This window comes from Triticum dicoccoides, chromosome 6B (assembly GCF_002162155.2).
Source record: "Triticum dicoccoides isolate Atlit2015 ecotype Zavitan chromosome 6B, WEW_v2.0, whole genome shotgun sequence".
Taxonomy (NCBI): domain Eukaryota; kingdom Viridiplantae; phylum Streptophyta; class Magnoliopsida; order Poales; family Poaceae; genus Triticum; species Triticum dicoccoides.
The window spans coordinates 302,785,614-302,802,395 of record NC_041391.1 but is presented as its reverse complement, the minus strand read 5'-3'; the positions used below and the strand labels follow the sequence as shown (position 1 = coordinate 302,802,395).

Below are 16,782 nucleotides of genomic sequence, written 5' to 3'. Positions count from 1 at the left end.
CATCAGAGCGGGTCTCACCTGTTTTATATGAGACCAGGTCTCATATAATTTTTTTTCCGAGGTTCTTGACCATACAATGGAAAGGAATCAATGATATAAGATTGGTTTGACGAAGGAAATAAATCAGACCTCTGATGAAAAGTGTTTCCCTTTGCAATATGACGATTGAGTTGCATGCATTTTTACTCTATCGTAACTGAGGACTGAATTGTTCACTACCATGGAAATACCTCTTCATGTAAGTTTATTTGTTACTCCCTCCGTCCCATAATATAAGAACGTTTTTGACACTAGAGTGTAGTGTCAAAAACGTTCTTATACTATCGGACGGAGGGAGTAGTACTGTACATAGTTCATTGCGTCAGTGGAATCAAGTCAACACAGTTTCCTACCATATGGTAAACTATTTTGTATTAAAGATGAAAAAAAGAGGCTTCCTACCATATGGTAAACTACTGAGAACTACGGTCATGTTCTTCACAGTGCAACGTTGCAGCAACTAAATTAAGTGCATCAAGTCAGTCAATATCATTGGATCCTTCGAAAGAGAAAGGAAGGCGACATCTTGAAAAACAACAAAGAATGAGAAAAGGTTTCTGGTCTTCCTACTATACTGAACCCCAAATCCTTGTAGTTGATGAAATTATGCACAAATCTAAGAGCACAACTGAAACATAAGAGAGCGCCAGATCATAGGAAAACATCACCGGCTGATTTCAGACCCTATGAGAAAAATACACCTATGCTATACCTAATTTAGGCAATAACTGATTAGAAGCCTTCACTGAATTGCACCTAGGCTACATATTCATGTGCTTTAACAACTTCTTGGAAGTTGTTTAGAGCGTACTGAAATAGTAAAAAGGATAAGTGAATCAAGCACAAGAGAGATTCACAACACCTAAATTGTCCCCCTGCCTAATTTCCAACTCAATGGGCATAATTACAACAAGCTAGACTTTACACTCTAGAGCTTCCAATAGATATTTAAGGCAAGTGGAAAATGGTTTAGCCAAAATGGTACAGTAAGAAACTTGATCTATGGTCCTCGTTTTGCACTACTAGTAGCTCTTGCTGGTGGAATTCCTTGGGTGCTTGTATTTCTTCGTGCCCCTGTTGGCACTGCAACAAGAATAAGAAAAAATATGCAGAAATGTTGAGAGTGGATATAATCCAGGTATTTGAATGTTAATAATCAATACTCTAGTAACTATATTCCTTGTGAGATTTCTACAAGAGTCACTTTTTTGTTAGATACAGTATCAGGAGTTACACTGAGTTTGTATTAGATTAGATTTGTTATCTGTTCGTCAATGCAAATATCCTTTTACTCTGGACCGTAGTCAAAACATCGATTCCATGCCAATGCATACCCAGCTAAATCCCGTTGTAATTACATGTTCAAGACATACTGTACATGTATGTTACCGAGATTAGGAGTGAACTATATGAACTAACTGTATGGATAAAACTGTCAAACTCAGTTATGTTTCTCCCAAGCATTATTTTGTCAACCTTGGCATATTCAGAAAATTTCGAAAATCCAAGTGCAAAATAAAGAGGCATCTTACCTGAGGGTTTAGGAATAGCAGGATCCCTTGGTTTAGGCCGCAAGCCTGATGCTTTTCGGACTGTCAACTTCTGAACTCGAGATACCGTCTTTGTCCTACATGAAGGGAAAAAGGTGCAAGTCACAGACAACAGCCACAACCATGACAAAAGTTCCACTTAATGGAAATTCTGTATAAATTGAATTGTCAAATAAATGAAACTATTAAATCTCAGACTAACGAGAACTGGAAATACGCACAACCGCTCTTTCGCAGCGCTAGACGCTTTCTCTTGCCCTTGGTCTACCACACTGCTTACTGAACTGTCAGTTTCCGCACCGGTGGAATTACCCCCATCAGATGCATCACTTAACCTTCCATCAGATTCAACATCACCAAGACCAGAAACCTCAGGTTCAATGGAGAGCATGGACCCAGCTTCAGATTGCCTGTCACTAGTGTCAGAGAAGTTGTCAAGATCAGAAGCTGCTCCGCTACCAACACTTGAGACCTTTCCTAGTGATGTTATGCCCGGAGAAGATGATGAATGCTTCAATATGTGATCAGCTTGTCTGTTGGACTTCAATTTGGAGGTGCTAGTATTCAGTAGCTGCAGCTGTTCGATTTCGTCGTCCTTCTTTGAGATAGTATCTTTTAGCATCGAAAGCTGCAAGTCGACACATTAGATGTCAACAACTGTAACTGTACTTCATTGAGAAAAAATCTTGTGCCACATGACATAAGGTTTTGAATTTTGACACCCTAGTATGATATCCTTAATTTATTTGCGCACCTCAATATCAAGATCATTAGCTAGTTACGCTAGTATGGTGCAATATCACTGCATTTGTCGCTTATTATTAGTTCTTAAGGTCCTTGCAATATCACTGCACCTCAATAATGTTTTGTGTTGAGAGAGTATGTTACCTGATCCATCAATTCTCTAACATCTTTGACTTCTTTTCCCTCCTTATTGGTCCTTGCAACACCTAGTTCCACCCCAGACACTCGTTCCGCAAATTTAAGAGTACTTAAGGTCTCTGTATAAGACGAAACGTCCGGATTGACCTGCACAAACATTAGTGTCTTTGCATGCCCACCTGCATATGAAATTTTTCCATGTCATGAACCTCTCTATACAACACATAATTATGTGACTAAAGTTAGTTCTTTAGTGAAAAAGAATACCCAGAGAAGTTTGCAAGACTTGTGTAAGCTTGCTATTTCTGTATGGTACATGCGCATTCTTCTGTGATAAAGAAAATATAACATCCCCAAGAGCAGCCAGAGATTTGTTGATGTGCTGTGCTTCTTTGAGCCTGTCTCCTGTAACTGCAGAGCGGTCCACCCTCTCACTTCCAGCAAGATCCACAAGGTGTAGAGCGCCACGTGAAGTGTTCCCAGTTTTTAGATCCTGGCCTCGGACATGAATTGTCACAACACTGCAGAAGATTACCCACTAATAAGGAGCTTTATTCCTGCAGAAAAAGAGAACTGGCAAAATTAACCTACCTGTGAGATCTGCTGCTTCTCTCGTTCAAAGCTGTTGCACTCATCGCTCTATTGCCGTGCCCAGTTTGCATTAGCTCAATAACATGAGAAGTTGAGTTGACAGGACATATAGTTGCGTCAGGAACAGCAATTCCGTTTGGCTGCATGGTATTCTGAATCCCTATCGTGTGCAAGTTAAGAAAAAAAAGGGGGGAGGGGGGATGTTTCAGTCTGCAAAAGGCAATTCATTGAATTACAAGCAAGACTATGACAGTAGAAATCTCATGAATACTGTGTACGGGCAATTGGTGTACCCGACCAAAGTTACAACTTTTTGGGCCTCCTTGGTTGGTGACTAATTTGCCAGAGTTTGCCAGACCTGCCTTACCTTAGGTGCTCAAATTCTTAGCCACACTTTGGCTTGCCTAAGGGAATCCTGCCATACTTTTTGTGTGTATGACATGTGGGGATTGTTTCTCACAAGAAGAATCTTGCCTTGGTTGTGGCTAGAACAAAACACCCACCTAACTTGGTCCTGCCTAACTTGAGGTGTGGCAAAGTGTGGCAAGGTGTGTCTAGGAACCAAACAGCCCCTTTATTTCCAGACACTTTCTTGCTAATAACAGATGAATTCAGAATGCATAAAACCATGACTAATGTTGCGTATTGGAGAAAAATGACTAAGTTTTGTTAGAACTTGCAGAAAACACACACGGACTACTATACCCAACTAAAAGTTGCAGAATTACAAATAGACCTATTTCAACTAATTTCGTTATAATAATATTACCACATAAAACAATGGCTGACATAGAACATGCAGAAAACACACGCAAACTACTATCCAGTGAAGCCAGTTTGGACAAACAAAAGGATATTTCTTCTGTGAACCACCACCACCAAGGAGATCACGGATTTGCTCATTGTAGATCTCAATCATTTGAACAGTAAGTTCATATGTGATCATGTCTCGCCGAGCATGGGAGATATTGAAAAGGTCATTTAGTGCTCTATAGTTGACGCCCCATTCCTTCTCAGTTGCCTTTTCAGGCCCCATCTAAGAAATCAATTGAAACAAGATATTGTAAGCACAACATTAACTATTAAAACATATATTATTAGTTCTTCCATGCAAACAGAAACAAAAAGCTAAAAGTTCATGTTCTGAAAGCCTCATACCATAGTGTATGTTTTCCCTGATCCAGTTTGACCATATGCGAAAATGCAAACATTGTAGCCATCAAGAACTGATCTAATTAGTGGCTGAATATCCTTGAAGACCATATCTATTAAGGAAAATTAGGATATAAGAAAACCAATTTATGACGTACACTATATTACTGCATTGTTACCATAGTTCAAAAAAGCGCTAGGCGTTAAATGTGCGTTTTGCCACCGCCTTGCGCTTTACTAACCAAAGCGCATGCTTATGCGCAGTTATGCACAGATTAAGCGTAGTTATGCGTAATGCGTTTTGCCAACGCCTAGAGCCTAGGCGCGCTTAAGCGCTCGCTTAGGCGCGCCTTTAGAAACTCGAGAGAAGGTAAATTGCATAGATCTCGCTGTTATGAGTACCTTGTGTAGTGGTAGGCCCAAATACTTTGTTGAATGTGAAATTCTTGCCCCCTTCCTTTTGTTTTGTAGGGTTCGATAAAACGAGTTCACCATTGTCGCCAATATATTCAACTGAATTGGAGCCCTCATCCTCCCCAGGTTGAAAAGGTCTAATCCGACAGTAAACTCTGATGTTTCCTGCTTCGTAATACTATGTTAACTTAATAATTTTAGCTGTACTACCTAAGTTAATATAATAGCCAAGAAAAATGAACTAATGATTGTAGTACAAAACTGGCACCTTTTAGTTCCTGGATCTCATTGAACAATTTTCTGTTTTCTGCAAGAGCTGCATGATATTTTTCTGCAGCATTTGTTACCACCTTAAGGTTTTGTCCTGTAAAAAATGCAATAATGTTAATTGTGATCTATTGATGAAATTATGTAAATACGAGACATAACTACTCGCAGGGTTCATTCTTACCAAGGCCAGCTAGTTCTTCAAGCCATCTTTTTTGACAATTTAGGATTTCATGCCTAAATGAAACAGAACATAGCCTCAAATCCTGATAAAACAAAACACTATTCACATAACTGAAAATTTAGGAACTCCCGATGGAAACCGAGAAAAGGAATTGATTTGACTAATACCTGAACGTTTTGTACTTGCAAACCCACAAATTGGTTGACCACTATTCCTTTCTGCTCCCAGAACTGGATTCGAGATTTAGATACTTCTTCAAATTCCCTTTTTCTCTTGATAGAATCTTCTAACATGAGCTCTACTTCTTTTATCCTATGTTCCAACTCCTCCTTTACCTGGGAAGCTCTGGTCTCTAACTGCTGACTATGTGTCTCATGCAATCTTTTTGTTGCTTCAAGCTCTTGCCTGAGTTGCAGAATTACGCTGGCATTGTCTTCCTTATCTGCAAGAAGCCTAACTACATCCTCCTCCTTAGATTCTAAGAGCTTGCAGGCTTCTTCGTATGACGATCTTAATGCTTCCATTTCCAGCTTAACTTTCGCAATTATACTGTTACCATCCTCCTTTTCCTTCATCAACCTAAGAATGTCCTCATTCTCCTTTGTTAAGCTGTCCTGTTTGAGTTGCAAAATCATACTGGCATTGTCTTCCTTGTCTGCAAGAAGCTTAATTATATCTTCCTTCTTAGATTCTAACAACTTGCAGTTCTCCTCGTGCAATGATTTTAATGCTTCTAAGTCCAGCTTAAGTTTCATAATTGTATTGTTATAATCTTCATTTTCCTTCATCAACCTAATTATGTCGCCCTTCTCCTTAGTTGATGTATCTATGTCTTCATCAGTTGATTGCTTCATGTTTCCAACTGTGCCTTTTTTCAGGTCAGCCTTATTATCTTCCTTCTCCTTCGTTGACATGAAAATGTCTTCCTTCTCCTTCATCAATTGAATTGTATCTTCCTTCTCCTTCAGCAACCTAATCATCTCTTCCTTCTCCTCTGTCAACCTAACCACAATAGTGTTCTTCTCTGAAATCAATCTATCATTACCATCATCTGTTGTTTGTTTTTTGTCCATAATACTACCATTTTCTGAATTAACCATATCTTCTTTCTGTATTGACCTAACCACATCGTCATTCTCCTTCATCAGCCTGATTATATCTTCCTTCTCCTTCAACAACCTAACCATCTCTTCCTTCTCCTTTGTGAATCTAAATATAGTATCATCCTTCTCCTTAAGTAACCTATCATTTCCTTCATCGATTATTCTTTGTCTTTCTTCAACCATGACCTTTTTTAAATCAACCATATCTTCCTTTGCCATCAACAGACTAACCATATCTTCCTTCTCCTTCAACGACCTAACCATTTCTTGCCTCTCCTTTTTCAATGTCACTATCGTATCATCCTTCTCCTTAAGTAACCTGTATTTTTCCTCATCCACTATTTGCTGTGTTTCTTCCACCTTGCCCTTTTTCAAGTCCATATTGTCCTTTTCCTTCAACAACCTAACCATATCTTCCTTCTCCTTCAACAACCTAACCATATATTCCTTCTCCTTCAGCAACCTAACCATATCTTCCTTCTCCTTCATCAATCTAGCCACCTCTTCCTGGCATTTCATCAACATAGCCATATCTTCCTCTGGTAGTTGTCCTTTGTCTTTGAGCTTATCTTTCTCCATCTGCATGACAAGAGTGGGCTTTCATAAAGAAACAGATCAACTTTCTCCATTGAGCTAAAGCTATGGCCACTCAAGTACATGAATTGTCATTATTTACAGAGTGGACAAGAAAGTAAGTCAACCTTGCTGTTATTTTAAGCTATATGAAATAAACAAATGGGGTTCTGCTCAGTCACACTATTTTACAATTTACTGGAGATGAGAAGAGCTTGAAACTCATTGAGAAGAATTAAGCAATTTACTCGCAGTGCACAAAATTTCTGGTAAAAACAATTCGGAGATAGATGGCTCAAAGAAGGTGCTAGAATTTACATGTGTTTGCCCGCTTTGCCCACCTGCTAGTGCTTCCAGCACTCTTATCCTTGACTGATACTTCTCTTCGCGAGCTTTAATCAGGTTATTTTGCTGCAGACAAGAAAGAGATCACAATGGACTATTCGATACAAAAATAAACATGAATAACTATTTATCTTACATTTCTTATATGCCCAGCTTGAGAAGACATACGCCGTTCAATTTCAACTATGACCTTCCTCAGCAAGCAAGCGATGCGCTAGAATGAAATATTTCCATCCATTATACGCAAGGAAAGATGTTAACACGTGTAGAAACAAAATCTCCTAAATATGGAAAGAACAAACTAACTATATTGCTTTTTTATTAGAAGCCTACATAAGGTATCTGTCCATTCTTCCTGTCGATACTCTCATCAACGATGCTGTTCACGACACCCAGAAGTGACTGAGTGGGTGCATTCTGCAAAATAGGTTGGCTCATCAAACACGAGAACAAGTTGGCACCAGAAAATAACATACATTTTCTTTCATTTTAAATTTCCACAAGAATTGATTGATTATCTAGATGGTTTCAAGTGCAGTATGCAGCATTGTACTTACATCCAAGCTGGAGGATTTCATCAAGTCTGAAATCTTACAACCAGGAAGATCAGCAAATCCCCCTTGTTTCATCTGAAGTACCCCTGACGGAGAATACAGATCGGCCCCTAATGAAGGGCTGGACGGTTCTGCATAGAAAGATGACAAAAGATGATGTTTCAACTCGCAATCAAGTTATTCCCAAGCTTATTAACTTGGACTGGTGAATACTATCGCAAATTCTCAATATCAGTGCAATTGTGCAAACTCCCTAATGGAGAATACTGTCATTCTTGATATTTTTCGAGAGTACAAAAAAAAATCTTGATATCAGTGCAAGTAGAATAGCAGGACCTGACATAATTGGACTGGTGAGCACTCTTTGCAGCTTGGCAACCATATACTTTCTGCTTCCCTCGCCATCGCTTCTGGTGAGGAAAGTAAGGTTCCGTTCTTCGCCGATGCGTGATCCAAACCGATCCTTGAGGGCAAGAATGCAGGTCACAACAGCTGTCATTTGACCCTGGATGGATGCAATGTCAACCAAGGATAAGAAGAGAGAAAAGAGAATTTATACTACTCCCTCTGTTCATTTTTGTAAGTTGTTTAAGACAGCTGAAATTGAACTGTTTTAGGTGCTGTCTTAAATGTCTAAAGGTCTTACAAAAGTGAACTGAGGGAGTAACAGGGATACGGCAACCGAACCAACCCTCTCGAGGTCGAAGGCGCTGAAGGTAGGCACGCCCATCCGCTCGACGGCAGCGCGGAACCTGCCGACATTATCCGTGGAGGCGTCGTCCAGCAAGGCGCCGGGGCAAATCTTCCTCAGGAGCGCGCAGAGCAGCCTGCCGCCGGAGAGCGCGGCGTGCAGGTCGTTGTCGGACGCGTCGGATGGTGCCGGCAGAGGCACGTCGGGGAATATCACGCGAAGCCAACCGACGGCGTCCGCCCGCCGCCTCGCTGTGGCTAACCATCCCAAGAATCAATCAATCAGTCAGTCAGTCAGCCGATGGACCCCGCAAGAAGAGAGAAGAACCAACAAGGGTGGGTGTTTACCAGGGTCTGGCGCGGCATTGGGGGCGCGGAGGGACATGGAAAGCGAGGTGAAACGGCGCGACGGAGACGGGCATGCGGTGGGTATAAGCCGCCCAACATCGAGGGGACGCCGAGGAGAGGGAGGTGAGGACGGGAGGGAATGGAGCGCGCGAGATTCATGGAGGCGGTAGCCACGCGGGCCTCGTGCTATTTTTAGGTGACGGAGACGCACGACGGAAGGGAAAAAAATAAGACCAACCAAGGGCTAATTCTCGTTGGCATTTTTTTATGGGTTTTTTATTTTTTGCTTCTTACTTTGTACTTTGACAATCTGCCACCGGTTACTTTGTCATTGATTTTTTTGCCACACGTTACTTCACACTTTGATCTTTTGCCCCTTTCAAGTGGGACCCATGATGAAATCCCCAATTTGCCCTTTGCATCGATTGACCACGCACGGGACAGTATCGATCCCCATCTCTCGTTCGTCGTTCCTCTCTCTGCTTTGCGGATGAGGGAGGCGGCGGCGCTCCGGTGGCCTTCGACGCCGGCAGCTACCTACAGACGACGGCATCAAACCGCCCACCAACCCTAGCTCCACACCTCGCCGCAGCCATGGCGGACCGAGCGCCCCCGCTGCTCCTCAGTGGCCACCACGAGCAGCCATGGCGGCGCATATAAGGACGTCCATGGCAAATTTCTCTGTTCCTCTGCTCGCGCGCCGCCCCTTCCAACCATGCGCCGCTGTTCGCGCCACCGCCCCTTCCAGCCATGCGCCGTTGTTCGTGCCACCGCGTCCAGCTGCTGTTCGCCGGTGGCCATCAGCCAGCCCGCATGTGTGCTGACTCCGTGCTCTAGATGGATGCCAGTAGGTGCTTCTCTCCGTCCAGCTGCTGTTCCCCAGTAGGTGCTTCTCCCCGCCGCCCTGTGGTACTGTTGCCCGCCGCCGCCACCGCCGGCTACTGTTGCTGCTTCTAGTCGGCACCACATACTACCGACGATGATGCTCGCCAGCGCCTTGAGCAGCGGTGGGTGGCACCTAATCACGACTCACCGTGGTCACTTGGAGGTAGCCGGCGACCGCCGAGGACCACCATATGCTACGAGATAGCCGCAGCCTTCTCTTGTGTCCTGGCGTGCGTCGGCGTCAAACAGGCACACAAGGGCATACTTGACCATCGTCTTGTCCATATAATATAACCCTCATTTGCATGTATTGTTTTTGTGTGAAAAAGTGGCAAAAGATCAAATGGCAAACTAAAGAGTGACAAAAGATCAATTACAATCTAAGCAGTGGCAAAGTGGCAAAGTAAGGAACTCCATGAACACCACGCGTTTAAGTCAGGACTTGAACTTGGATGGGCTGTCAGCAACGAATCGACGGGAGGAAGAATACGACTATACAAGGATAAGGACGAGCCTTCGCTGCTCGACTCGGCCGCGGCAAGAATTAAAGACAAGGCGCAGTCTAGCCCATGAGAGAGCCCATCAAAATTGTTTAAGACAAAAGTAAAGAATAAGGATAGTTCTAAAAAAAGTAAAGAACAAGGACCACTTTATTGTATTATGATAACTGGAAAGTCCAAAATTCGATACGGCTCGTACTACTATATGCTCTCATTATCTAGACCGATGGTATGCATAGGGATCTAAACTTAGAGTTGTATATCGAACGTATTGAGCAACAGTCAATATTATTGTATAGTGGTTGTGGCCCACGGCTGCCATACACTAATGCTGGAGTCCAGTTTGGTCCTCTACGATCTTGGCGTTTGCTGATTTTTCTGGACCAAGCATGCGTAACAGATGAGTATTGAACGAATACATTGTATTTAATGTGAAGCAATGCCTTCTTCCTGACAAACTAATGCTCACCGTCATGTGTCCACTTTTATATCTTTGCGTCAATAGCTTATTACCCTGCATTATTAGAGCATTAGGCACACATAAAAGGAACATCAAGCTGTCTACTAACTATCACAATATGTCAGGTTGATACATGATGCAGTGAATACCCGAAATTTGGAACGAGTGGTTATATGTCGGACCGCGCCTGCAATTTCACATCTCCTGTTTGCCGATGACACAATATTATTTTTTAAGGCATCAGAGGAGCAAACGACTATTCTAAAGGCGATCTTGGATATATTTTTTTGCGGGGTGAAAGGAAATTTCATTGCTCAGCCTGGAGGAAGATCCTCCATACACAGGTCAGGTACATTAGCAGGTCCAGATTTTAACCAGGCGGCATTCCTAACTTCTACTCGACCAAACATAGCTAGTCTATGCCCAACACAGTTTTAGCTCCTACTAATATGAGCAATCGAGCTTCCCCTTTCACCAAGAAGTCGCTTAACTTCATTAATCATCATCGCATGTTGTGATTTGTCATTTGTCATCGACCGAATAGCCTGAACGGCGACCAGGCAGTACGTCTCCACGTCCACCGGCAATGGTGACCATTGCATGGCAAAGTTGAGGCCCTCCAGACAAGCTGCCAATGCAAAGGATCTGCACAAAAAAGTAGGTTTATGCATGCCGAAAAAATGATCATTCCATTGCTATCTCTCAAGATCATGCCTGCCCCTGCACCACCAGAAGCGGGGCAGTAGGACCCATCGACGTTCAGTTTGACCCGCCCAGGGGCTGGGGCTTGCCACCTGCTGTCCGACGTTGGCGCGGTCTTTTGATGCATTGCTGGTGTCGCCCTCGCAGCGGGCGCAAGGACCATCTTGCCCTTCACGTGGTCGCCGTCCGGGTGTCGCTGGATAGCAACCAGGGACGCTTCATAGCTGAGCAGGAACCGGCATGAGACTCCATTGAGGGCGACCTCTTTTCATGGACGATTTCATTACGGATATGCCAGGCGCACCACAGCACCATAAGGACCCTCATGCGGTCATCAGTCTGCATGGGAAACAACACGTCGAACAACCACCAGACACCTGTGGGCCTTATAGAGTTCAGGTCTGGTAGGCTCCAATGTTTCAACATGGCGCACCATAGTTCCACAGCTCGGGGGCACCTGCAGGAAACATGGAATGTGTCCTCTCATTCCATCGCACATAGTGGGCATGTATCAGTAACCTCCAGTGTTCTCGCTTTCTTGTTTGCCCAAGTGGCTAGACAATTGGATACAAGTTTCCAGGCGAAGATGCGAACCTTTGGGGGAGCAGGGCACCTCCAAATAAGTGCCCAGACAGCACGTCGCCCGTCCGGTGCCCTGCTCGCAGCGACTGAAGACGGCAGCATCCACTCATTGAGAGCGAGATGGTACGCACTTCGCACCGAAAAGACGCTCGAGCGCTCAGCCGCCCAGGCAATGAAGTCATCCGCGCCATGAGGTGAGGCTTCAATCTTCATGATCTCCATGACATCCACGGGGAGGAAGTGTTGTTGTAGCAAGTTCACCTTCCAGTTACCATGTACGTCAAGCAACTGGCTTACACGCCTGAGCCGGCAGCGACCTTGGAGGGAGATAGCTCCTCTCGCCACCGGGTGGGGAATCCACTAGTCTCTCCATATGCACCGATGCTTCATCACCAATACGCCAAATGATGCCCTTCTTGAGTAGTTTGAGGCCGTGGACAATGGCCTGCCTAGTGGACGAAGTGTTTCCACAAAACACCATATCCTCAAATGGCCGTCGGGGTAGTAGCGGGTTTTTAAAACCTGCGCGCATAAACTGTCAGGGTTAGATAAAAGTCGCCACGCTTGCTGGGCCAGCAGGGCCTGGTTGAAGAGGTGAAAGTCCAGGAAGCCCATCCCGCCCTTCTCCTTTAGCTTTATCAAAGTGCCCCATGCTCGCCAATGCGTCTTCCACTTCCCTTCCTTCGCCCCCACCAGAAGTTTCTGACCATGTGAGTGAGGTCGTCACAAACACTTCGCGGTAACCGGAAGTCCCCCATGATGTAAGTTGGTAGAGATTGGGCCACAACCTTGATCAGAATCTCTTTTCCACCTTGGGACGCATCTTCTCCCCATTCTAGTATTCTCTTGGTAAGCTGCTCATGTAGGCTTTGGAAACGTCCTTTTCACATGCGACTAGTTGGCGTGGTCAGCCCCAAGTACCTCTCCTCAAAATGTAAATTCCGCACTTGGAGCGCCTGGGTAACAGCAGTTTGGTCCTCCGACCGACACTTGGTGCCAAACAGGATAGAGCACTTTAAGGGGTTAACAATCTGCCCCGTACACCTTGCATACTTGCTTAAAGAGTCCTTGATTTCCATGGCCTCCACTGCATTGGCCCGAAAGAACAACAAAGTGTCGTCCGCGAACAGGAGTTGTGATATACCGGGCACCCTAGGGCACACTCGCACCGGGTTGATGAGGCCTTGCTGCACCTTCTGTCTCAAAATATCACCCAGGCCATCTGCCACAAACAAGAAGAGGAATGGTGATAAGTGTCACGCCCAATATGCGATACTATCCTAAAGAGACTCGAAGGGCCCACCAAGGATAGAACCCATATTGATATGCTTTTGTAAGGTGGATATCATTACATCAACATTACATAATAGATGGGGATACATACAAAAGGCATACAATGTCACACGAATACAATACCATCTTACATAAGAGCACCATCCGACTACGGATGAAACACAAACAGAAACTCAAACGGCATCCACCCTGCTAGCCCAGGCTGCCGACCTGGAACCTATCCCCTGATCGAAGAAGAAGCAGAAGAAGAACTCCAAAACAAGCAAACATCGCTCTCGCGTCATGATCATCGCAAAACCTGCACCTGCAACTGGTGTTGTAGTAATCTGTGAGCCACGAGGACTCAGCAATCCCATTACCATGGGTATCAAGACTAGCAAAGCTAAATGGGTAAGGAAGGGGTAAAGTGGTGAGGTTGCAGCAGCGACTAAGCATATATGGTGGCTAACATACGCAAATGAGAGCGGGAAGAGAAACAACGGAATGGTCGTGAAGCTAGCAATGATCAAGAAGTGATCCTGAAACTACTTACGTACATACATAACCCAAAACCGTGTTCACTTCCCGGACTCCGCCGAAAAGAGACCATCACGGCTACACACGCGGTTGATGCGTTTTAATTCGAATCTGGTGTCAAGTTATCTACAACCGGACATTAACAAATTCCCATCTGCCACATAACCGCGGGCACGACTCTCGAAAGTTTATACCCTGCAGGGGTGTACCAACTTAGCCCATCACAAGCTCTCACGGTCAACAAAGGATATTCCTTCTCCCAGGAAGACCCGATCAGTCTTGGAATCCCAGTTTACAAGACATTTCGACAATGGTAAAACAAGACCAGCAAAGCCGCCCGATGTGCCAACAATCCCGATAAGAGCTGCACATATCTCGTTCTCAGGGCAACACCGAATAAGTCAAGCTACGAGTAAAACCAGCCCTCAAGTTTCCCCGAGGTGGCCCCGCAGGATGCTCGGTTCGGACCAGCACTTGGAGAAGCACTGGCCCGGGGGGAGCTAAAATAAAGATGACCCTCGAGAGCGCGACTCCCAAGGGAAAAGTATAGGTGGTGGTGAGGCAAATGGTAAAACCAAGGTTGGGCCTTGCTAGAGGAGTTTTATTCAAAGCGAACTGTCAAGGGGGTCCCATAAATTACCCAACCGCGTAAGAAACGCAAAATCAAGGAACATAACACCGGTATGACGGAAACTAGGGCGGAAAGAGTGGAACAAAACACCAGGCATAAGGCCGAGCCTTCCACCCTTTACCAAGTATATAGATGCATTAATTAAATAAGAGATATTGTGGTATCCCAACATAATCCTGTCCATCATGGAGAAATCTTCAACTTCACCTGCAACTAGCAATGCTATAAGAGGGGCCGAGCAAAAGCGGTAACATAGCCAAACAACGGTTTGCTAGTAAGGGTGAAAAGGTTAGAGGCTGACATGGCAATTTGGGAAGGCTTGAAGAACAAGTGATAGGAAGCGCAGCATAGCGATAGAACGAAGCAACTAGCATAGCAATGATAGTAATGAGATCCAAGGTGACGGTCATCTTGCCTGAAATCCCGCAAGGAAGAAGAACGAGTCCATGAAGAAGATGAAGCCACGAAGACCAACCAAGCATAGACGAACGAATCCTCACGATCGCAACGAAACAGGAACTAACGAGAAGGAGCACAACCGGAAAGAAGCAAACAACAAGGTAAACACGTAACACATAACCATGACATGATGCTCAACCAAGTATGATGCAAGACAATACTACATGAAGCTACTCATGGCAAGAGATGATGCATACAAGAACAACACATCAAAGCAAGGTTAAATGAGGCCGGAAACAACATATAACAATTCCGGAAAGTCCTCATATGCAACTTTAGAAATTGATCCAGAACTGAATAAACCTTATGTTCAAGTTGTTAAACAACAAGTTAATATGCACCAAGATGATCTACACGAAATCTAGTCAAGTTACATATAAAGTTCAATTAGTTCGGAGCTATGGCCTAGAAGATATGAGCAAAACAAGTCAAACATGGCATTGATACAAAATACATTCAAACATCAAGCAAACACTCTCAAAACAAGGATTCAACATGATAATATTAAACTTCATGCAAAATCAAGCAAGTTTCATATAGAGCACACTCAAAACGGAGCAACGGTTCAACACACACTATACAAGTTTAAAGGACAAGCTGTCCAAAACAACAACTAGGCATCTAGCAAGCATCAAAACAATATGCTACAACACCTCGACTTAAGAACAAAAGGCATGGACGTGATGTACAGGTAAAGCATGACAAAACATGTACACCGAGCTATCTTCAGAAATCACTAGAACATGCTCAAAAGGACATGGCAAGATTGCAAATAATAACAGTTTACAGACTTGGCAGAAATAACATCAGGTTGCAATGTTTAGAGCTATCAAAAAACATGTTACAGGAACTTAACATGGAAGACAAAGGCATGGCATGCTAATACTAAAGACAAAAAACAAAACTCCCTTACTGTGCTAATTCCAAAGATCAACAGAAAACATGGTAGCATCCATGCAAACATGGCAAGTGATACGACAGATTCAGACATGGCAGGAACAACAATAAGTAGGCATGTTGGTGAGCTTGTACAACTCACCACAGAGCAATACATGGCATAACAAGGCTATTAATAGTACGATGACACATTTACAAAGCTAAACATGGCAATAGCATGATCATAGGGTGCATGGATCACTAGCAAAACACATGGCAAAACTGAACTTCATGTTAACAGGCTGACAGCAACATTATTTAGCAATTTGAGAGCAAGATTACAATAAGCTACAGCAGGTTATAATTGCAACCAGGGGCATGTATGGATAGAGCATGACATGTATAACAAAACATCCTTAGTGAATATCTACTGATTATGCATAGAATGACTTGTAGCAGTAGGTTTACATAGCATCTTGATATAGCAGATTCAGCCTAGCAAAACAGCAACAGTAAGTACCCTACTTCACGAGCTTGATGCACTCACTACAAGACTCACAAAAATATATGGATTGCACCTCTATAAAGATGAAATGATGTATCACAAAACTCTTGTAGACATCAAGCTCAAATGAAGCACACACAAAATGGAATGAAAAAGACAAAACAACAAGTTCTATTAACAGACAGCAGTTAACATCATATAACACTCTTACAACGATGATTAGAGCGTCAAGATGGATTCAAACAAACATGGCAAAATGGAACAAAATGAAGAGTATCTGATATTGAACATTTTAATATATTACACGCACAAAACAGAGCAGCACACAAGAAGTTATGGCATGATGAACATGGTACCAGAATGCAAATATTTCGGGACTTGGGCATTTTTTACCTCCGCGAAAGTCAAGGCGGGACGGGACGGTGCGGGACGGAGGGATCCGGGGATGCCGTTTGGTTTGCCGAATGGGTGGATCTGATCCAGATCCGGTGGATCCAGCCGAGGAACGTACTCCGGCGACGGCAGCGACCTCCGGCGAGGTGGCAGCCGGCGGGCGAGGCACGGGACGGCGGGGAGGCGCGGTGCGGAGCTCCTCCGGCGAGCTCCGGTGACCGGAGGCGGCGGAGCTGGCGAGGTGGTGGTGACGGGCGGCGGGGCCAGAGCGGAGGACCGGCGCGGGGC

General features: G+C 44.2%; 1 protein-coding gene across 1 annotated transcript; it reads right to left on the bottom strand.

The window, feature by feature from the left end:
* Positions 1-609: 609 nt before the first annotated feature.
* On the bottom strand, positions 610-8,839 carry LOC119320092 (kinesin-like protein KIN-14D). The gene is made up of 19 exons (XM_037594223.1): positions 8,693-8,839; positions 8,346-8,602; positions 7,991-8,159; positions 7,658-7,785; positions 7,434-7,517; positions 7,237-7,314; positions 7,074-7,166; positions 5,247-6,761; positions 5,080-5,161; positions 4,897-4,992; positions 4,617-4,793; positions 4,221-4,327; positions 3,920-4,098; positions 3,063-3,227; positions 2,739-2,992; positions 2,478-2,650; positions 1,811-2,217; positions 1,572-1,666; positions 610-1,122 (listed from the first exon to the last, which is right to left on the bottom strand). The coding sequence occupies exons 1-19, from the start codon at positions 8,727-8,729 to the stop codon at positions 1,040-1,042; spliced, it is 4,179 nt and encodes a 1,392-aa protein (XP_037450120.1). The 5' UTR covers positions 8,730-8,839; the 3' UTR covers positions 610-1,039.
* Between the last annotated feature and the right edge of the window lie 7,943 nt (positions 8,840-16,782).